The sequence below is a fragment of the Bison bison genome, unplaced genomic scaffold (assembly GCF_000754665.1).
Source record: "Bison bison bison isolate TAMUID 2011002044 unplaced genomic scaffold, Bison_UMD1.0 scf7180017863957, whole genome shotgun sequence".
NCBI classification, from domain to species: Eukaryota; Metazoa; Chordata; class Mammalia; order Artiodactyla; family Bovidae; genus Bison; species Bison bison.
The window spans coordinates 871,336-895,944 of NW_011494529.1; the positions used below are offsets into that span (position 1 = coordinate 871,336).

General features: G+C 37.1%; 1 protein-coding gene across 3 annotated transcripts in view; it reads right to left on the reverse strand.

Annotated features, from left to right (window-relative positions):
• Window positions 1-2,426: 2,426 nt before the first annotated feature.
• ATG4C (autophagy related 4C, cysteine peptidase) overlaps window positions 2,427-24,609 on the reverse strand; it is a 97,705-nt gene continuing 75,522 nt past the window's right edge. For all 3 annotated transcript variants that reach the window (XM_010833903.1, XM_010833902.1, XM_010833904.1), the window contains exon 11: window positions 2,427-3,575. In XM_010833903.1, the coding sequence (XP_010832205.1) occupies window positions 3,408-3,575 (168 nt within the window). In that variant the 3' untranslated portion in view covers window positions 2,427-3,407. The remainder of the gene's footprint in view (window positions 3,576-24,609) is intronic.

The following is a 24,609-nucleotide window of genomic DNA, read 5'->3' on the forward strand; positions in this document are numbered from 1 at the left end:
CTTGTCTCTATTTCAATAGAAGTTCATATAGTGATTTAATATTTTCAAAGCATTTTTTCATTATCTGTTCTTCCTCCTGTCTCCCACTTTTGGAAAAAATCCTTCAGTGTTTTTACGACGGTATATGAAAATAGTCAAGACACAGATGTACAATGTAAGCTACTGAAAGTGAACTGTGATAAACCATGAAAATAAAACTTTCTCCTAGTAGCAAAGAAATCAGTGGAGAAAAGGAAAAGAAAAAAAGACTGAATTAGTATGATTTCACCAGAAATACAGCACTTTCTGGCATGGAATAATAAAAAGTAACTAGAGATCTCTAAAAAATAGAGATTTTTGACTTAAAATTAGACAGACTATACAGATAAGTTATTTTTACTCTTTTGTCTCCACTCTTCTAAAAATAAGAGGAAATTGACATATATATATTTTAGATATGTTTGTCCTTGGACAATGCTACATCCTCAGGTTAACGGGCTTCCCTGGTAGCTCAGCTGGTAAAGAATCCACCTGCAATGCAGGGGACTCCAGTTCGATTCCTGGGTCTGGAAGTTCTCCTGGAGAAGGGATAGGCTACCCACTCCAGTACTCTTGGGCTTCCTTGGTGGCTCAGCTGTTAAAGAATCTGCCTGCAAGGCAGAAGACCTGGGTTCAATTCCTGGGTCTGGAAGTTCCCCTGAAGGAGGGTATGGCAATCCACTCCAGGATTCTTGCCTGGAGAATCCCCATGGACAGAAGAGCCTGGCAGGCTACAGCCCATGGGGTCCCAAAGAGTTGGACACGACTGAAGCGACTAAGCACACAGGTTAACAGAATAGAAAAGTGACCTAACTTTTAATTCTCTGAAGCTGTCTTCTCACTAATACAAATTTAATGGGGTTGGTTTAATGTAAAAACAGAAAAATGGATACCTCAGGGAAATTCTTTTGGATAGACTTACACTATAAAGGATCTTTCCATTCAGTCATTCAACAAATGATGACTCTCAAGATTGCCTGTTGCCAGTTAATACACTGACAAAAAGGGATTCAAAGTGTCAAATTTTATGAAGAAGAGAGTAAAGAAACCTTCACCACCAAAAAGTCACATCAAATATTTTAAAAATTCATTTCTGAAATGTTAATGGTAAAATCTAGTATCTTAATATTGAGGTCCAAATGGAGGATCCTTCTATCATAATTCTAACAGAACACCCATCTTAGAATTTTGTCCTTTTTTACTTTCCTTTTATTCCAGACTGAAAGAGATCATCCAATAGCTTTATTGACTGAGTTTACTGGCTGTCAGAACTTGAAATGAAATTTGTGTTCAAAGTCTGAAACATCTATTCTAATAATGTAGTCTTGTTGCTGCCTTTCCTATAAAAGATTAGCACAACTTCTGGCTGGTCCTTGGCTGTAGCTGATTTCTCTATTATTAATAAGTAAGATATATCCATCAGTCTATCTCTCAACTGCCAAGAACACATGCATTCATTCATGCATATTGGTTGAATGCTTTTTATGCATTTATTATTCTGATAATTGCTGATCCTAACCATTTACTCTCAGATGTGGGAATGATTGTGTTTTAAGATCTGTCTTGTCTCTGCAATATTCTGAGTATCCTCAATATATATTCAATGGAAAAGAAGTTTCTGCCTCCTCTCACCTCAACTTTGTCCAGGTGCAATTTTGTCTCATTCCAATTCCTACTTAAAAATGATCCCCAAATATGCTGTGACAATAACAGAATGCTATTCTCTAATTCTAAGCTTGTATATAGTTATTGTAAGAGGACACTTACAATCAGTTCTGATTCATTTGTAGATATGGTGCTCTCATCTGATGTGTTTGTTATATTGGTAGAATCCTGTGACTACTGCAGGTATGTAGGAATAACCAACTGTAATACTTTAGATGAAGGAACTAGAGTGTAAAAAATCGTGTATAAAGCTGCATTGTATAAAACCGGGTGTACCACTGGCTTCTTGTACCTATACTACTTTTGCATACTAGGAAAATCAGTACTAGACTTAACTTGTCCAGATTTCATCTAGGATAAAGGAAAATTTTAGATTTCTGATAGTTTTTTCAATTCAGTAACTATCTTCACTGGGAAATGCCAAACCTGATCTCTCTCATCGGGCATACCAAAGCAATCTATCTGCCCACTCTCTGTTTCTGTTTTGCATGCAACTCTAAACCTAACAAACAGGCTTCCTGACGGAGAAAAAAAAAAAATCAATGAGTTTAAATGATACAGAATTTTATGTCTTTATGAGTCACTTTTTCACACTAAAACATGGAAGCTTCATAAAATAAGTTAATATTTTGCTTTCAAAGCAACAATATTTGCCTTCATTATAAATAAACAGGATTCATTTGAGACAATGATTTTTCAAGTGAAAGGATTAAAATAATCCCATTAAAACCAAAACAAAGGTATTTTATGTTCTTATATCTTTATTAAAGTACTTACTTTGTAAACCTGACTCAATAGTAACTCATATTTTTATTATTACAAATTTGTCTTTAATAATACATAATACACTTAAGGCAGATTTACCTTATAGATGGTCTCAGTTCTAAACACCACCACACTGATTTATACAAATAGCAAAAATCACATAGAAGAACATCTAATGATAGCTTTCTTGGTACTTATCTTTAGATTTCAAAACTGTATAATAAGTCAAGTTTCCATAAATTTCATTTTTGAGATAGGAAACAAACAATTTTGCCTTTATCTGCTTTGATTAGATGTAGTTGTTATTAGTAATATAACCTTTAAATCTGTGGGGAAACCAATACTTTACCTTTATTCCTCAGAGAAGGCTAACAGCAGGCAAAATAAAAAACCGTTATAGAATCATACTGTTAAGTATTACCTTAACTCAAAATTCTCATATAATTGTATCATATCACAGCTAAAAATTACTATTTAATATATCAAGATATATCCAAAAATGTCCTTTGGTTGCATTAATATCAGGGGGCTTAGGCAGCACTTAAGATTCTTTCTCTGGTCTTCTGGTGATTAGTATAAACTGAAGCTTTTGAAACTATTGGGTGATGCCATTTGGGGGGCCCAATACCGGAAAACCTCCAGGAGAATAGTGGACCCCAGTGGAAGAATTGGAAGACTAGAAGATTTGCAGTTAAGGTAGATTTATCATTAGCAGAACTTCAGGGAAATAGGAATGTGGTCAGAATCACTTAATATTTATTAGAAATCAGGATTCAGTAAATCATTTCTCTTTCAGAAAAATATCTTTAAAATGTGTATATTTTCAAATGCTCTTTTGTTTAAAAGAACATATAAAATTAAGATACTGGTGAAAATAAACCAGTTTTGAATGTACTTGTTTCTCTTCATTTTTCCACCTTCAAAGGATTTCTTCTCATCAAGCACAAATGTGCTATTCTTTACAGCAAGACAAACTCTTCTGTGCTAAATCTTTTTATTCTTTTCTTTTCATCCTCTGAGAAAAGGTCTTCTTCGTTGGTTGTAGTAGATGTAAAATCATAGTCTCTGGAATGACCATTTACAAAAGTAAATAAGGGATATTTCTCCTTAGAAGAAATTTTCAGCATCTGTAACAGAAAGTACAGAAGAATCCCTTATTGGATGCAATAGCACACAGCAGGACCACATGATGAAATCTAAAGTTCTAGCCCTGAACTTCTCCTGTTAGCTTCTCCCAGTGACATTTACCCAGTGCTACTGCTTTACTGTTCTGGCTAAAAGACAAAAGTTGACCAGTACTTACTGTACGGTTTATTTCCAGCTAAATACCTACTTCCTCATTAGGATTAGACCATCAAAAATTAAGTATATTATCATTCCTACCCCAAGCCCCCCAAAGTAAAGTTTTCTGGTCACATTGTTTGAAGAGTTACTAGTGAGTTAAGATTTATCTCCTGTAATAGACAGTGAAACAAAACGGTATCACTGATTATGGCAAAATACTGTGAATGACTGTTTAGTACCATAATGCAAAAAAAAAAAAAAAATTAAACTAAGTCAAAAATATCCACTCTAATCTCAATTCTACAACTTACTTTGATGTGACTTTTGACAAATCACTCTACCTCATCTATTTTTTTTTAGGTATTCATTTTTTTTCTTTTTTTAAAAAACATAAATTTATTTATTTTAATTGGAGGCTAATTACTTTACAATATTGTATTGGTTTTGCCATACATCAACATGAATCCGCCACGGGTGTACACATGTTCCCCATCCTGAACCCCCCTCCCACCTCCCTCCCCATACCTCATTTATAAAAGTGGGCAAAAGATATCCAATCTCCTTACCTCAGAGAAAAGTTAGGATGACAAAAAGCAATGAAAAGTTATTTTTTAAAATAAACAAGTTTTATTTAAAAGACCAAAATAATAAGTTTGGTCTTTTCAAAGACTTCCATTTTAAAAAATATATTTCTGCAATAATCTAGTCAATACAAAAACAGTGTTTGTATATACTGCAATAATCCACACTTTACATATTACCTTCTAAAGTTATGTTATATAATATGGAAATAAAATAAGTAATACCTGGAATTTTGTGGGAACACCAACAACCTTTATATAACCTCTGTTAATTTGGGATTCACTGACAAGTCAATTAACTCATTCTAAACCATTTAAGTCTTTCTGTTAAACAGTCTACTTAAAAATTAAAACAATTTAAATTTTGAAGTGAATAAAAATTTTTGAGTGAAGAATGTTTTTATAGAAATAAACATTTCTATTGGTAATCAGGGCTTATAAGAAAGATTCTGAAAAATTTATGTGAGTTACAAAGAATGCTGAAAAAATATCAATAGTATTTATACATCATTAATCACAATCAATTAAATATAACTTGTTTAAGGATAATTTTAGGAGCAAAAACTAAATTCTCTCAAATGTTGATATTCAAATGAAGGCTCATCAAATTCTTATATATTACATTTACAGATTCTCTTAAAACAAGGCTAAAATAAATAGGTAGCCCTAGGATATGATACAATGTTAAATTTAAAATATTTCAATCAGACAGTTAATATGAAATACATTTTCTAACACTGAAAATGAACCATTTAAAAACAATCGAGTACTTAAAAAGCCAGATGTGATGAAAACCTGATCCTATAAATTCATATTGTGATCCTACTTTTTATTCTCAAATTTAATTTATATTCTAAAAAAATGGGAGAGAGAAGGGCAAAAATGTGGAAATGAAAAAGAGACAGAGGGAGCTGGCATCTTTCACCTCCAGCCAATGGTTGGAATACAAGCCAAAATTGTTATCATTTTATATTCATTTAATGTCACTTGTAAAAGTCCAGTATCTAATAGGCAGGTATCATTGCATCATTTTTAATTCAACATAACAGAGCTAACATTATCATCTCTTCATCGTTTCTTTCAAAATCAAGAATTAAGTCATTTAGGTTTATTAGTTGTACATTAACTAAAATTCAAATCTGTGCCCCAAGGCAAAATGTTAGAAAGGAACTCCCAGTCCTTTAATTATAAAATGCACCTACTTTTGCAAACCCACTTGCAATGTAAGGCCTCATTGCTGCTGCTGCTAAGTCGCTTCAGTCGTGTCTGACTCTGTGCGATGCCATAGACAGCAGCCCACCAGGCTCCTCTGTCCCTGGGATTCTCCAGGCAAGAACACTGGAGTGGGTTGCCATTTCCTTCTCCAATGCCTGACAGTAAAAAGTGAAAGTGAAGTCGCTCAGTCATGTCCGACTCTGTGTGACCCCACAGACGGCAGCCCACCAGGCTTCCCATCCCTGGGATTCTCCAGGCAAGAACACTGGAGTGGGTTGCCATTTCCTTCTCCAGTGCATGAAAGTGAAAAGTGAAAGTGAAGTCACTCAGTTGTGCCTGACTCTTAGCAATCCCATGGACTACAGCCTACCAGGCTCCTCCATCCATGGGATTTTCCAGGCAAGATTACTGGGGTGGGGTGCCATTGCCTTCTCCGGTTTTGTACAATACCGCAGCATGAATTCAGGCTGAAAACCTGAATCAGTACTGGCTTACAATTCAAATTCTCAGGGAAGTTCTTTTTAACTCCCTCGACTCAGTGCCAAGGTTGAGAAGTGGAAGCTTTTCTGTCCTTTTCTGTGGGAAAGTTTATTTCCCTTTTAATTTTATATTTACCTAAGTTGTAGACTTGCAGTGTCCTTAGCTTTTTAATTGGGTCCCTTTTTCCTTATCATGGGTTGTTTTCTTTGTTCTTCAGTGACACATAAATTATGGTATAAAACTGATAGCATCCTAAAATTAATCAAATTTTATAAGGCCTCATTGCCTGGAGAATCCCAGGGACGGGGGAGCCTGGTAGGCTGCCGTCTGTGGGGTCGCACAGAGTCGGACACGACTGAAGCGACTTAGCAGCAGCAGCAGCAGCATACATATTTATTGATTCAGGCTTTGAGAATTATATTTTCTAACTTTTCTAGGTTTAAACATTTTTAAAGACTAGAAGATGAAAAATAAATGGAAAAAAGTGTGTAAATGAAAATTTGGTTTATTTAGATAAGTTTAAATCTTATACCATAAAAAAAACTTGCACACAATGTTTTTGGTGGCTTTATCCATAATTGCCAAAACTTGGAAACCCAACAAAGATGTCCTTCAATAGATGAGTGGATAAACTGTGGTACACCCAGACAGGAGAAAATTACTATATACACTATATACTGTGTGATTCTCTCTATATATACACAGACACACACACACGCATTTTTACATACACACACACACACAGTTGAGTTGAGCAATGTTAAGTGATAAACTGACAAATAAAAACATGATATGATAGGAAGAAGTAAATTTAGGACAAATAAAAATAAAAATGCCAATGGAGATTTAAATTATCTAGCTTATTCTCATTTTATAAATGGGAAAATTGAGACCCAAAGGATTTAAACTGCTTTTCCAAGATGACATAACAGCAAAAAGAGATAAACTGAAAATGAATTACTGAGACACTGCCTTATCAACAAGCCTTTCAAAGTTCTAAGTACCATATCAAAAATTTTTCAGATTTTTTAAAAGAATAATCATTGATTTAAACATCTATCAGAAGGGAAAAGTTTAGTTTTCTTTTTTATACTACAAAATAGGAGGCACTGTCAAAACATTAAGGTCCCTCCATAATGGATAATATAAAATCTACACCAAAAAAATTCCACATTAGGTTACCTATATGACTTGGGGTATTATATCAATTGAGATAATATACAAAATAAAGATAATGAAAGTTATTTAATAACTTAGAGAAATAACTATTATATAATGGTAAAGGAAAAACAGCAGATAACACTAGATATAAAATTTAATCTCAGTTTTGTTAAAATAATTTTAAACACGTACTTTAAGAAGTTTGAAGAAAATACAACAAAATATTAACAGTTATCTCTGAATGAAAGACTTAATGGTGATTTTTTTTATACTTTTATCTTCCAAAATTTCTAATATGTATTTCTTATACAGTGAGAAGAAAACCAAGTTTGTTCGTTTGTTTTTTTTAATTTAAGCTCTAACTGGATTTACTTCCCATAGCTATATTTCTAAAGCAGTTCAGTAGTTTACTCAACAATATCTTTAGAACAGGCAAGTCTTCTGTTCTAGTTTAATAAGACAGCTAAAGATACACTGAAGAGGCTTGATTGTCGAAAAGGCAAATCATAAATGTCTTTTTAAGAGGTCAAATATTTTATATAATTTTTCCTATGTGCTAAATTAATGGGTTTCAGAATTTACAAAGGAAAAACCTGGAGGACAAAAATCAAGTAATTTCTTCCATCATAAAGCTAGCAGTTGTAAAGTAAGAACAGAAAGAGAACCAGAGGACTCCTTCTCCCTAGCCCCAGAACCTTTTCTGCAAGTCTCTGCCACCACACATGCCAAATCAGACCCAGCGCACAGCAGTCTGTACCTATGTGGTCCATGCTGGCCACGATGGAGGTACATATTATGTAGGGGGTAGGTTCTAAAGTCAGGTCTTAATGTGAAAATCAAATGTAGTAAAAAAATTACCTTCAAAAAGTCTTTTAATTATTTAAAGGGTGTTGTGCATAATTCTGTGTATACAACCATGTTTAGTAACATGTATAAGTGTACAATACAGTGTGGTATACAGCAATGCACAATATGAAATAAGAAGTACACATGCACAAATACGTACCATTGAACCGAAGTAAGTTAAATGTACATGTGATGATAATTCCATTCTGTTCCCTCACTACTCAATCTTAAATCCCTGTAGTTGAACTTTTAGCCCTTACTGTGTTCAGTCACTCAGTCGTGTCTGACACTTTGCAACCCCATGAACTGCAGCCTGCCAGGCTCCTCTATCCACGGGGATTCCCAAGGCAAGAATACTGGAGTGGGTTGCCATGTCCTCCTCCAGGGGATCTTCCCAATCCAGGGATCAAACCCAGGTCTCCTGCACTGCAGGCAGATTCTTTACCATCTGAGCCATCAGGAACTAACCATCTACATACAAGAAAATAAAGACTTATATTAGAAAAATCAAATAAATACATGTACTCTAATATACCCGGCTGAGTGATGAATATAAAAGTTGAGGGATTAAGTGACAGTCTAAAATACTAAACCATAGGGACCTCAGCATTCTTCACTTCCTGCTCTAGGAGCACAGAGAGGCAACATACATTCTACAGAGAGATGGTAGATTTTTTTCTCTGAAAAAAAAATAAAACAACCCTAGAGAAAAGATTACCACTTAATAACACTTGGGGGTCACCTAGTAAAAAGTAAGGCTCATCACCTGATCACCTTAGTATGAAGGTCACCAGCTAAAAAGCCATACTCAAACACAGGGAACATCTACTCAGCTCTTTAGTGCCCCACTTTCAAGTATAAACAGACACAGAAGATCACCAGTCATTTGGAGGAAAGCATCAAATGGAAAATTGGAAGATTAAAACAAAAAATAGAAAACCAACCAAACAAAAAGGATCCAACAGGAAGGGAACATAAAAAGCAAAGGAAATGGAGGAAAATTTCAAAATTACTATAATTAATTTCCTTGGGGGAGAAGAGAAGATAATACACCCATTAAAAAATGAAAGAATCCCATGAAGAATGAGTAATAGAAAAACATAAATAACTCCCAGAAATGTAAATATCATGATTGAAATTTAAAAACAAAAGCATTAAAAGATGGAGAAAATCTCCTAATACAAAAAGATAAAGACAAGGAAAATAAAAGGAAAAAAAATACAGGAAAATCAGAGGACAATTCAGAGGATCCAACAACCATATAATAAAAATTCCAGAAAGAAAGAATGAAGAAAACAAAAGATAGGAAATAATGCTATATCTATTTAAAAATTTTTTCTTCTCAGACTGGAAGGAAACAAGACTCAAGGAAAAGGAATAAACCAGGACACATAATGAAGTTTTAGAATACTAGGGATAATTAGTAATAGCTAACACATTATATAGTACCTACAGAGTACTAATCTAGTAATCATTTAATTTTCATAATGATGCTACTGAGAGAGGTAGCTATTGTTATTTTCATTCCATGAGAACACTGATGCACAGAGAGGTTAACCAGTGAGGCCAGAGGTATACAGTCATGAGATGGTGGAGTCAGGATTCAAATCTGAAAACTTTCAGAAAGAAAAAAATGTTTACATTCAGAGGAAAATAATCCACAGTGACATTAAGCTTCTCAACAGCAACATTAGACGCTAGACGGGAGCAGAGCAATGTTTCTAACGTTTGGTGGGACAGGAGGCAGGGGATTATTCCATTCTAGAATTCTATATAATATCAATAAATGAAAAGATAAAGATGGTCAGACGTGTAAGAATTCAAAAACTTTATCATCTACTCATACTTTTCTTTGAAAGTATGCTTTCATACTAGAAACTGTGCTTCAGCAAAATGAAAGTGAAAGTCACCCATTCGTGTCTGACTCTTTGTGACCCCATGGACTGTATAGTCCATGGAATTCTCCAGGCCAGAATTCTGGACTGGGTAGCCTTTCCCTTCTCCAGGGAATCTTCCCAACCCAGGGATTGAACCCAGGTCTCCCACATTGCAGGTGGATTCTTTAACAGCTGAGCCACAAGGGAAGCCCAAGAATACTGGAGTGGGTAGCCTATTCCTTCTCTAGCAGATCTTCCCAACCCAGGAATCAAACCGAGGTCTCCTGCATTGCAGGCGGATTCTTTACCAACTGAGCTATGAGGGAAGCCCATGCTTCAGCAAAACAAGGGATTAAACTAAATAAAGATTCAGAAGATAGGGGATCCAACACAGAAAGGCAGCATTAGGGAGTTCCAAACAGACAATTCTGCATCAAGTCTAGAGAAGAAAGAAGACTGCAGCCAAGAGAAAACTGAGAGAGAAAAGTCTCCAGAAAAAAGAAGGAAAGAAGAAAATGATGTATTTTCTTACATTTATATTCATGAAAAATGTGCTGCTAGGTACTTGACAGATATGAGTAAAAAATTAAAAGAAATATCAGTCAGTATGGGATTCCCAGGTGGCTCAGTGGTAAAAAAATTCATCTACAATGCCAGAGACATGGGTTCAATCCTGGACCAGGAATATCCCCTGGAGAAGGAAATGACAACCCACTTCAGAATTCTTGCCTGGGAAATCCCATGGACAGAGGAGCCTGGTGGGCTACAGCCCATGGGGTCACAAAGAGTCGGTCATGACTTAGTGACTAAAGAACCACAAACAACAACTCAGTATGTGCAAAGGAAATAAAAAGGGGAGAGGTAGTATTTACTCCAAGAAAATAAAATTTAGAGAAAAAAGAAATGTAATCATAGTATACCATGTGATTAATGAACAACATTATGTTGTTGCTGATATTGTTTGGTCGGTGGCTCAGTCAGTAAAGAATCTGCCTGCAAAGCAGGAGACCTGGGTTCAATCCCTAGGTCAGGAAGATCCCCTGGAGAAGGAAATAGCCTACTCCAGTATTTTTGCCTGGAGAATTCCATGGACAGAGGAGCCCGGTGGCTACAGTCAGTGGGGTCAGAAAGAGTCAGATACGATTGAGTGATGAACACTTACATTTTCACAGTAGTCAGATAAGAGAATGTAGGAACTGCACAATTATTCAAGAGTATGGGGCATCATGTCGGTAACTTACTCTCAAACAGCTCAGAAAAAAATTATTTGTATTATATTTACAACTTTTCTATAAGGATGCAATTATTCCAATTTTTAATAAAGACAAAATAGAATGTATTAAACAAGAACTGAGTGAATTTATCACCAGCAAATAGCACAAAAGAAACAGTAAAGGAATTGTTCAGAAAGAAGTTAAAATGATCCCAGAGGGAAGTAAAGTAATACAGGAAAGATTGAAGGGCATCACAAAGGATAACACTGACTATTTAAAAAATAACACCTTGTGGAATTTAAAATATGTATAGGGTTAAATTATATAACAATAAAATACAAAAACAGGCTTCAAGGAAATAAATATTACTAGACACTTCCCTGTAGCTCAAATGGTAAAGAATCTGCTTGCAATGCAGGAGACCAGGGTTCGATCCCTGGGTCAAGAAGATTCTCTGGAGAAGGGAATGGAAATCCACTCTAGTATTCTTGCCTGGAGAATTCCATGGACAGAGGAGCCTCGTGGGCTACCGTTCATGGAGTCGCAAAGAGTCGGACACGACTGAGCAACTAACACACACACACACATTTCTTCACAGGCCACCACCACCAGAGTACCACACAGAGAGGAGACTGAAACACTACCCTGTCTTCCTGTAAAAAGGCCTATTTACTTAACTAGAGTTTCATCCCAAGGGACTGGCTTTAGTAACCCTCAAATATACAGGCAAAGGAGGCACTCCCAGGGCAATTAGGCAGGGAGACACCATCCCTGAGCACTCCTGTAGCCTCACTACAGTTCAGCAAGACTCCCCAGGATGGAGCTTAGACACTGTCAAGAGCCCCACTTTTTGTAACTGTCATCCAGGGGACACCATCAAACCTCCTGGTCTGGAGTCCAGCAGTTACTGACTATGGCCCTACAAAACTGCATCAGTTCAGTCGCTCAGTTATGATGGACTCTTTGCAACCCCATGGACTGCAGCACACAAGGCTTCCCTGTCCATCACCAACTCCCGGAGCTTGCTCAAATACATGTCCATCAAGTCGGTGATGCCATCCAACCATCTCATTCTCTGTCGTCCCCTTCTCCTCCTGCTTTCAATCTTTCCCAGCATCAGGGTCTTTTCAAATGAGTCAACTCTTCGCACCAGGTGGCCAAAGTACTGGAGTATCAGCTTCAGCATCAGTCCTTCCAATGAATATTCGGGACTGATTTCCTTTAGGATTGACTGGTTGGATCTCCTTGCAGTCCAAGGGACTCTCAAGAGTCTTCTCCAAAGCCACAGTTCAAAAGCATCAATTCTTCAGCGCTCACTATCTTTATAGTCTGACTCTCACATCCATGCATGATCACTGGAAAAACCATAGCTTTGACCTTTGTTGGCAACATGATGTCTCTGCTTTTAAATATGCTGTCTAGGTTGGCCATAACTTTTCTTCCAAGGAGCAAGCGTCTTTTAATTTCATGGCTGCAGTCACCATCTGCAGTGATTTTGGAGCCTAAAAGAATAAAGTCTGTCACTGTTTCCATTGTTTCCCCATCTATTTGCCATGAAGTGATGGGACCGGATGCCATGATCTTAGTTTTCTGAATGTTAAGTTTTAAGCCAACTTTTTCACTTTCCTCTTTCACTTTCATCCAGAGGCTCTTTACTTCTTTGCTTTCTGCCATAAAGGTCGTTGTCATCTGTGCATCTGAGGTTACTGACATTGATTCCCTGAATCTTGATTCCAGCTTGTGCTTCATCTGGGCTGGCATTTCTCATGATGTACTCTGCATATAAATTAAATAAGCAGGGTGACAGTATACAGGCTTGACGTACTCCTTTCCCAATTTGGAACCAGTCTGTTGTTCCATATCCAGTTCTAACTGTTACTTCTTAACCAGCATACAGATTTCTCAGGAGGCAGATCATGTGGTCTAGCATTTCCATCTCTTTAAAAATTTTTTCACAGTTTGTTGTGATCCACACAGTCAAAGGCTTTGGCATAATCAATAAAGCAGAAGTAGATGTTTTTCTGAAAGTCTCTTGCTTTTTCAATGATCCAATGGATGTTGGCAATTTGATTTCTGGCTCCTCTGCCTTTTCTAAATTCAGCTTGAACATCTGGAAGTTCATGGTTCATGTATTGTTGAAGCCTGGCTTGGAGGATTTTGAGCATTACTTTGCTAGCATGTAAGATGAGTGCAATTGTGCAGTAGTTTGAACATTCTTTGGCATTGCCTTTCTTTGGGATTGGAAAGAAAACTGACCTTTTCCAGTTCTGGAGACATTGCTGAGTTTTCCAAATTTGCTGCCATACTGAGTGCAGCACTTTCACAGCATCATCTTTCAGGATTTGAAATAGATCAACTGGAATTCCATCACCTCCACTAGCTTTGTTCATAGTGATGCTTTCTAAGGCCCACTTGAATTCATATTCCAGGATGTCTGACTCTAGGTGAGTGATCACATCATCATGGTTATCTGGGTCATGAGGATCTTTTTTGGATAATCCTTCTGTGTATTCTTGCCACCTCTTCTTAATATCTTCTGCTTCTGTTAGTCCATACCATTTCTGTCCTTCATTGAGCCCATCTTTGCATGAAGTGCTTCCCTGGTACCTCTAATTTTCTTGAAGAGATCTCTATTTGTTCCTATTCTAGTGTTTCCTCCATTTCTTTGCATTGATCACTGAGGAAGGCTTTCTTGTCTCTCCTTGCTATTCATTGGAACTCTACATTCAAAGAGGCATTCATCCTTTTCTCCTTTGCCTTTAGCTTCTCTTCTTTTCTCAGTTATTTGCAAGGCCTCCTCAGACAACCATTTTGCTTTTTTGCATTTCTTTTTCTTGGGGATGGTCTTGATCACTGCCTCCTATACAATGTCATGAACCTCCATCCATAGTTCTTTAGGCACTCTATCAGACTAAACCCTTGAATCTATGTGTCACTTCCACTATATAATCGTAACGGACTTGATTTAGGTCATACCTGAATGATCTAGTGGTTTTCCCCACTTTCTTCAATTTAAGTCTGAATTTGGCAATAAGGAGTTCATGATCTGAGCCACAGTCAGCTCCTGGTCTTGTTTTTGCTGACTGTATAGAGATTCCCCATCTTTGGCTGTAAAGAATATAATCAATCTGATTTCGGTATCAACCACCTGGTGATGTCCATGTGTAGAGTCTTTCTTGTGTTGTTGGAAGAGGGTGTTTGCTATGACCACTGTGTTCTTTTGGCAAAACTCTGTTAGCCTTTGACCTGCTTCACTTTGTACCTCAAGGCCAAATTTGCCTGTTACTCCAGGTATCTCTTGACTTCCTCCTTTTGCATTCCAGTCCCCTATAATGAAAAGGACATCTTTTGGGGGTGTTAGTTCTAGAAGGTCTTGTAGGTTTTCATACAACCATTCAACTTCAGCTTCTTCAGCATTACTGGTCAGGGCATAGACTTGGATTACTGTGATATTGAATGATATTGAATGATACTGAATGATATTGAATGAACAGATATTCTGTTGTTTTTGAGACTGCATCCAAGAACTGCATTTTGGACTATTTTGTTGACAATGATGGCTCCTCCATTTCTTCTAAGCGATTATTGCCCATAGTAGTAGATATAACAGTCATCTGAGTTAAATTCACCCATTTCAGTCCATTTTAGTTCACTGATTCCTAAAATGTCAATGTTCACTCCTGCCATCTCCTGTTTGACCACTTCCAGTTTGCTTTGATTCATGGACCTAACATTCTAGGTTCCTATGCAATATTGCTCTTTATAGCATTGGACTTCCATCACCAGTCACAACTATAACTGGGTGTTTTTGCTTTGGCTCCATCTCTTCATTCTTTCTGGAGTTGTTTCTCCACTGATCTCCAGTGGCATATGGGGCACCTACTGACCTGGGGAGTTCATCTTTCAGTGTCTTATCTTTTTGCCTTTTCAAACTGTTCATGGGGTTCTCAAGGCAAGAATACTGAAGTGGTTTGCCATTCCCTTTTCCAGTGGACCTCGTTTTGTCAGAACTCTCCACCATGATCCGTCTGTCTTGGGTGGCCCTACACGGCATGGCTTAGTTTCACTGAGTTAGACAAGGCTGTGGTCCATGTGATCAATGTAGGGTTAGTTTTCTTTGATTGTGGTTTTCATTCTGTCTGCCCTCTGATGGATAAGGATAAGAGGCTTATGGAAGCTTCCTGATGGGAGAGATTGATCCAGGAGAAAGAAGCAGTGTCCCCACAAGAGACTGACCCAGACTTGCCTGTGAGTGTCCAGGAGTCTCCAGCGGAGGCATGGGTCGGTGGTGGACTGCTGAAGGGTGGGGGGCACTGAGTGCAGCACTGCATGCATGGGACCTCTTGAAGGAGGTTGCCATTATCTTCATTACCTCCACTATAGTTTGGCCCCTGGTGGCTCAGAGGTTAATGCATCTGCCTGCAATGCAGGAGACTTGGGTTTGATCCCTGGGTCAGGAAGATCCCCTGGAGAAGGAAATGGCAACCCACTCCAGTACTCTTGCTTGGAAAATCCCATGGACAGAGAAGCCTGGTAGACTACAGTCCATGGGATTGCAAAGAGTTGGACACGACTGAGTGACTTCACTTTTCACTTTCTCACTTTATAGTTTGGCCTCAGCTCAAACAATAGGGAGGGAACACACCCCTGCCCATCAACAGAAAACTGGATTAAAGATTTACTAAGCATGGCCCCACATATCAGAACAAGATCCAGACCCAAAACTGCATTTAGCTGCATATTTTAAAAGCTGCTGACTGAGGGTTTAGTACCCCATCAGCCTGAAATTAGGTGTTAAATGAGGTTCCTCCCCTTGAAACACTGACAGGTCTCAGTAGGCTCTCAACAACACAGGTATATCAAGAATAAACCAGGAGATACTCCAAAAAAAGCCAGGATGGGTGAGCACCCTGAGTCCTGCCCTGGTGCACAGCAGTCAAGGCACAAGATGGCTAGGCAAACCCCCCAGCCCCACCATGCCCACGCAGCAGTTGACCCACAAAAGGGCCAGGCAAGTGCCTTGAACTCCACCCACCCCTCACAAATACAAAACTTTAACTAATCCTTACCTACACCATGCAGACATTGAGCCACAATTGGGGTAGGTAAGCAATTTAAGTTCTGTCCTCCCTGCACAATGGCCAAGTCACAATCAGACCAGGCAAGGGCCCTGAGCCCAACCCTCCCCACACAGCAGCCTCAGTCCTTTCACAGCTGGTAGGCACACAGCCCACACAAAGGACTCCCATAGAGTTCCTGACACTGGTGACCAGGGGAGAGTGCATTTCTGAGCCACATGGTACAGCTCCTATATAAGATCACTCCTTAAGACAGAGGCAGCCATTGTAGCTCATACATACAGACAAACAGGCAAAAGGAGGAGACACAGGAATATGTTCCAAATCAAAGAACAAAGCAAATCCCTCCCCCAAAACCTTAATTAAACAGAGATAAGCAACCTATCTGATAAAGAGTTCAAAACAATGATCATGAAGATCCTATGATCTCAGGAGAAAAATGGATGAGCAAAATGAGAATTTCAAAAAAAGACAGAAAATATAAGAAAGTACCAAACAGAAGTTGGAACAACTGAAAAATACACTAGAGGGGTTAAAGAGCAGAATGGCTTTAAAATAGAAACACGAATCCAGAAGACAAAGCAATGGAAAACATCCAGACAGAGCGGCAATATGAAAAAATAAAAGAAGACAGGACAATATCAAGCAGAATACTGTTTTGATTATAGTGATCTCAGAAGGAGAAGACAGAGAGAAAGGACCAAAAAGTTATTTGAATAATGTCTGAAAATTTCCATAATTGGGGAAAGGACACAGATACCCAGGTCTAAGAAGCCCAGAGAATTCCAAATAAGATGGACCCAAAGAAAACATACCAGCCACATTATAATGGTAAAAGTTAAGGATAAAAAGAGAATCTTAAAAGCAGAAAGAGAACAGCAATTTATTTTGTACCAGGGAAAGCCGATAATGCTATGAGCAGATTTTCAGCAGAAACTTCACAGGCCAAGAAAGGAGTGGTACGACATATTCAAAGTGCATAGAGGAAAAAACTGCCAACCAAGAATTCTCTACCCAGCAAACTTAGCGTTCAAAATTGAAGGACAGATTAAGAGTTTTACAAATAAATAAAGCTAAAAAGTTTATCACCACTAAAATGCTACCAAAAATGCTAAAGGGACTGCTCTAGGTTAAAAAGAAAAGCACTAATTAATAAGAAAGCATATAAATGTAAAAATCTCAGTGGAAAAGGTAAATAAATGATAAAGGTAGTAAATCAGTCATTTATAAAGTACAAATGGTAAAAGACAAAAGCAGTACAAAAACTTTGAAAATGTAATAATTAGTCAAGGGATACATAAAATAAAAAGATGTAAAATATGTCAGCAAAAATATCAAACATGGAGTCAAAATGAATGTGTTCAAAATTAAGTTACTATCAACTTAAAAGAGATTTCTATGTACAGAGAATGTTATATGTGAATCTCACAGTAAGCACAAAGGAAAAAAAGTAAATATACAAAAGAAAGTGAGAAAGGAATGCAAATACATATGCCACCTACAAGACACTCACTTCAAACCTAAAGACACTGATTGAAGTGAAGAGATGGAAAAAGATATACCATGAAAATGGAAACAAAAAAGCTAGGCTAAGGCAATAGCACCCCACTCCAGTACTCTTGCCTGGAAAATCCCATGGACGGAGGAGGCTGGTAGGCTGTAGTCCATGGGGTCGCTAAGAGTCGGACTCGACTGAGCGACTTCACTTTCACTTTTCACTTTCATGCACTGGAGAAGGAAATGGCAACCCACTCCAGTGTTCTTGCCTGGAGAATCCCAGGGACGGGGGAGCATGGTGGGCTGCCATCTCTGGGGTCGCACAGAGTCGGACACGACTGATGTGACTTAGCAGCAGCAGCAGCAGCAATACTTAGACAAATTAAACTTTAAAACAAAAACTATTAACAAAACGCAAAGAAGGGTATTATAACAATAAAAGGTTCAATCCTATAAGAGGATACAACATTTTGTAAACATTTAAGCACCACCATGGTGTGTGCACACTCAGTCGCACAGTCGTGTGACACTTTGTGACCCCATGGACAGTAGCCCACCAGGCTTCTCTGTCCATGGGATTATCCAGGCAAGAATACGGGAGTGGGTTGCCATTTCCCCCTCCAGGGATCTTCTCAAACCAGGGATTGAACCCATTTCTGAGTCTCCTGCATTGGCAGGTGGATTCCTTACCAATGAGCCACCTGGGAAGCCCATGCATCCAACATAGGAGCACCAAAATATATAAGCAAATATTAACGTAAATAAAGGAAGAAATACACAGCAATACAACAATAGTAGGGGACTTTTATTCTCCACTTATATCAAAGGACGGATCATCCAGACAGAAAAATCAATAAAGAAACATCAGCCTTAAATGGCACATTAGACCAGATGGACTCAATATAAATATATACAGGACATTCCAGTCAGAAACAGCAGAACACTCATTCTTTTCAAACGCACATGGACCATTCTATAAGATAGATCACACGTTAGGTCAGAAAACAAGTCTCAATAAATTTAAGAAGATTAAAATCATACCAAACATCATTTTCAACCACAACCAACAATAGTATAAAACAAGAAATCAATTACAAGAAGAAAACTGAATACACTATATACCTGAAACTAACATAATATTGTAAGTCAACATATATCTTCTCAAATTAGGGTTTACATTTTGTTAAGATAAATATCCAGAAGTGGTATTGCTGGATTGTATTGTGGTTCTATTTTTAGTTTTTTGAGGAATCTTCATGCTATTTCTCATAGCAGCTGTCCTACTTTATATTACCATCACCAGTGCATGACAGTTTCCTTTTCTCCACATCTTCACCAACCCTTGTTATTGTCTTTGTAATTTTAACCATCTAGTGTGTGTGTGTGTATAAGATGGTAAATTATTGTGATTTTGCATTTCCCTGATAATTTGTGATGTTAAGCATCTTTTCATATGCTTGTTAGCCATCCGTATGTCTTCTTTAGAAAAACGTTTATTCAGGTCTCCTGTCCATTTTTAAATAGAGTTTTTTGTTTTGTTTTGTTTGCTGTTTAGTTGTATGAGTTCTTTAAATATTTAGATATCAACCACTTATCAGATATATCATTTGCAAATATTTTCTCCCATTCCATAGGTTGCCTTTTCATTTCGCTGATGATTTTGCTGTGCATTAACTTTTTAGTTTAATGTAGTCTCATTTGTTTATTTTTGTTTCTGTTGCCCTTGCCTGAGGAGATATATTTTAAAAAAACATTGCTAAGACTAACAGCAAGTGCTTGCTGTCTATGTTTTATTTGAGGAGTTCATCAGGGATACTGATACGCACCCCTTTCTCTTTTTGTAGTGTCTTTGTCTGGATTTGGTATTAGGTTAATGCTAGCCAATGTTCCTTTCTCTTCAATTTTTTGGAATAATTTGAGAGGGACAGGAATTAATGCTTCTCTAAATGTTTGGTAGAATTCATCTGTTAAGCCAGCTGGAACTAGATTTTGCTGGGAGTGCTTTTTTTTTTTTAATTAATGATTCAACTTCATTACTAGCAATTGATCTATTCAGATTTTCTATTTCTTTGTGATTTGGTCTTAGAAGATTGTATGTTTATAGAAATTTATCCATTTCCTTTAGGTTGTCCAATTTGTTGACAGATTATTGTTCATAGTATCCTCTTATGCTCTTTTGTATTACTATGGTATTGATTGCAATTTTTCCTCTTCATTTCCAATTTTATTTATTTGGGTTCTCTTTTCTTGATGAGTCTGGCTGCACGTTGTCAATTTTGTTTATCATTTCAAAGAACCAACATTTAGTTTCATTAATCTTTTTTCTATTGCTTTTAAAATCTCTTTCATTTATTTCTGCTCTCATCCTTATTTATTTCCTACATTCTACTACTTTGGGTTTTGTTAGTTCTTTTTTTCCTAGTTCCCTAAAATATAAAATTAGATTTTTTTATTTGAGATTTTTCTTATTTCTTGAGGTAGGCCTCTATAACTATGAACTTCCCTCTTAGAACTGCTTTTGCTGTGTCTACAGATTCTGGAAAGTTGTGTTCTCATTTTTATTTGTCTCAAGGTTCTTAAAAAAACTTTCTCTTTGATATCTTCACTGACTTCTTGATTGTTTAGTAGCACACTGTTTAGCCTCCAAATATTTGCATTTTTCCAGTTTTCTTTTCTTTTTTTTTGCATTTTTGTACACTAATAATAAACTATCAAAAAGAGAAATGAAGAAAATCTCATTTACAACTGCACCAAAAAGAACAATATACCTAGGAATAAATTTAACCAAGAAGGTGAAAGACCTGTACTCTGAAAACATGACAAAAGAAATTAAAGAAGACAACTGAACTGGAAGACTCAATATTATTAAACTACTACTGAAAGCAATCTGCAGTCAATGTAATCTCTATCAAAATACCATGGCATTTTTTGCATAAAGGAAACAAATAATTCTAAAATTTGTATGAAATCACAAAAGACCCCAAATATCCAGAGAGATTCTTGAGAATGAAGAACAAAGCTGGAAGTTTCAAGCTCCCTTATTTCAAACTATACTACAAAGCTATAGTAATCAAACCAGTATGGTACTGGCACAAAAACAGATCAATGGAACAGAATAAAGAGCCCAGAAATAAACTCACATTCATATGCTTCATTAATCTAAGACAAAGGAAACAACAATACACAATGGCAGAAAAAAGTCCTCTTCAATAAATGGTATTGAGAATACTGGACAGCCACATGTAAAAGAATCAGACTACTTTCTCACACCATATGCAAATATAAACTGAAAATGGATAAAAGACTTAAATGAAACCATAAACATCTAGAAGAAAACAGGTAGTAAGCTCCTTGACATTAGTCTTGGTGATGATTTTTTAAACTTTAACACCCCAAAGCAACAAAAGCAAAAATTTAAAAAGTGGAACTATAACAAACTAAAAAGCTTCTGCACAGCAAAGGAAACCATCAAAAAAATTAAAAGACAATCTACGAAATGGGAGAAAATATTTGCAAATTACATGCCTGATAAGGGGTTAAAATCCAAATTATATAAAAAAGACTCATATAACTCAATATCAAAATACAGACAACCTGATTAGAAAACGAGCAGAAGATGAGAATATACATTTTCCCAACAGTAACACACAGATGCCCAACAAGCACATGAAAAGACACTTAACTTCTCTAATCACTGGGGAAATGCAAAGCAAACCGTAACGAGCTATTACTTCATACCTATCAGAATGGCTGTTACCAAAAGGACAAAAAATAAGTGCTAGTGAGGATGTGGAGAAAAGCACATGCTCTAATGATGGGAATGTAAATTGTTGCAGGCAGTATGAAAAAGTTATGAAGTTCCTCAAAAAACTAAAACTCAAACTGCTACACAATCCAGCAATTCTAATTAAGTTATTTACTCAAAGAAAAAGAAAACACTAATTTAAAAAGATATAGGTACCCCTATATTCATCACAGCACTATTTACAATAGCCAAGATATGAAGGCAACCTAGATGTCCACTGATAGATGACTGAATAAAGTAGATGTTTTACACACACACACACACAGTTGAATACTACTCAGTCACAAAAAAAAGAATCAAATCTTGCCATTTGAGACAACATGCACCTAGAGGGTATTATACTAAGTGAAATAAGTCAGTCAGAGAAAACCAGTATCTGCATGATTTCACTTATATGTGGAATCTATAAAACTAAACAAATGAACAGACAAAACAGAAACAGATTCATAAATACAAAGAACAAACTGATCTCATGCTCTTGGATTCGAAGAATTAATATTGTTAAAATCGGCATACTACCCAAAGGAATTGACAAACTTAATGTAATCCTTAACAAATTACCCAAGACATTTACCACAGAACTATAACAAATAATCCTAACATTTATATGGAACAACAAGAGACCCCTGTAAAAGCAATCCTCAGAGAAAAGAACAGAGCTGGAGACAAATTCTCCCAGAACTCAGACAATACTGAAAAGCTACAGTAATCAGAACAGCATGGTACATGGGGGAAGAAAAAACACAGACATATAGATGAATGAAACAGAAGCAAGAACCCAGAAATAAATCCACACAGCTACAATCAATTAATCTACAACAAAGGAAGCAAGAATGGGGAAAAGATGGTCTCTTCAGCAGGTAGTGTTGGGAAAGCTGGACAGCCTCATATAAATCAATGAAATTAGAATATTCCCTCATACCATATACAAAATAAACTCAAAATGTCTTAAAGACTTAAATATAAAACATGAAAACATAAAATCCTGGAAGAAAATACAGGCAAAACCTTCTTGGACATAAATCATAGTAGTATTTTCTTAGATCAGTTTCCCAAGGAAAAAGAAAGCAAAGCAAAAATAAACAAATGGGACCTAAACAAACTTAACAAACTTTTGCACATCAAAGGAAACCATCAAGAAAAAGAAAAGACAACCTACAGAATGGGAGAAAATATTTGCAAATGATGCAACTGACAACGGATTAATATCTAAAATATACATACAGCTCATATAACTCCGTATTAAAAAAAAAAACCACCCAATCAAAAAATGGGAAAGAGACCTAAATAGTTACTTCTTTAAAGACATACAGATGGCCAATAGGCACATGAAAAGACGTTCAACATCTATACTTAAATAAATAGATAAGCAACTGTGAAGAAGGCTGAGTGCCGAAGAATTGATGCTTTTGAAGTGTGGTGTTGAAGAAGACTCTTGAGAGTCCCTTGGACTGCAAGGAGATCCAACCAGTCCATTCTGAAGGAGATCAGCCCTGGGATTTCTTTGGAAGGAATGATGCTAAAGCTGAAACTCCAGTACTTTGGCCACCTCATGTGACGAGTTGACTCATTGGAAAAGACTCTGATGCTGGGAGGGACTGGGGGCAAGAGGAGAAGGGGACGACAGAGGAAGAGATGACTGGATGGCATCACTGACTCAATGGATGTGAGTCTGGGTGAACTCCGGGAGTTGGTGATGGACAGGGAGGCCTGGCATGCTGCGATTCATGGGGTCGCAAAGAGTTGGACATGACTGAGCAACTGATCTGATCTGATCTGAAGCAACAAGGTCCTATTGAATAGCATAGGAAACTATATTCAATGTATCATGATAAAACAATAGAAAATAACATGAAAATGAACATATAACTGAGAATATATATTTATAACTATACAGCACAAATTAACCTAAGTGTAAATCAACTATACTTCAAAAATTAAAAATTTTTTTTTTATGTATTATATTGTAAAATGTAATTCTGAGTAATGCTCAAAATTCTAAGCCAGGCTTCAACAGTACCTGAACCGTGAACTTCCAGATATTCAAGCTGGATTTAGAAAAAGCAGAGGAACCAGAGATCAAATTGCTAACATCCGTCGGATCACAGGAAAAGCAAGAGAGTTCTAGAAAAACATCTACTTCTGCTTTATTGACTATGCCAAAGCCTTTGACTGTGTGGATCATAACAAAATGGAAAATTCTTAAAGAGATAGGAATACCAGACCACCTGACCTGCCTCCTGAGAAATCTGTATGCAGGTCAGCAAGCAACAGTTAGAACTAGATATGGAACAACAGACTGGTTCCAAATTGGAAAAGGAGTTCGTCAAGGCTATCTATTGTCACCCAGTTTATTTAACTTATATGCAGAGTACATCATGTGAAATGCCAGCCTAGATGAAGTACAAGCTGGAATCGAGATTGCCAGGAGAAATATCAATAACCTCAGATACATAGATGACATCACCCTATGGCAGAAAGCAAAGAAAAACTAAGAGCCTCTTGATGAAAGTGAAAGAGGGGAGTGAAAAAGTTGGCTTAAAACTCAATATTCAAAAAACAAAGACCATGGCATCTGGTCCCATCACTTCATGGCAAATATATGGGTAAACAATGGAAACAGTAACAGACTTTAATTTTTTGGGCTCCAAAATCACTGCAGATGGTGACTGCAGCCATGAAATTAAAAGACGCTTGCTCCTTAGAAGAAATGCTATGACCAACCTAGAAAGCATATTAAAAAGCAGAGACATCACTTTTTCAACAAAGGTCCATCTAGTCAAAGCTATGATTTTTCCAGTAGTCATGTATGGATGTGGAGAAGGTAATGGCAACCCAATCCAGTACTCTCGCCTGGCAAATCCCATGGATGGAGGTGCCTGGTAGGCTGCAGTCCATGGGGTCACTAAGAGTCGGATACGACTGAGCAACTTCACTTTTCACTTTCATGCACTGGAGAAGGAAATGGAACCCACTCCAGTGTTCTTGCCTGGAGAATCTCAGGGACGGCGGAGCCTGGTGGGCTGCCGTCTATGGGGTCGCACAGAGTCGCACACGACTGAAGCGACTTAGCAGCAGCAGCAACAGAATGTATGGATGTGAGAGTTGGATTGTAAAGAAAGC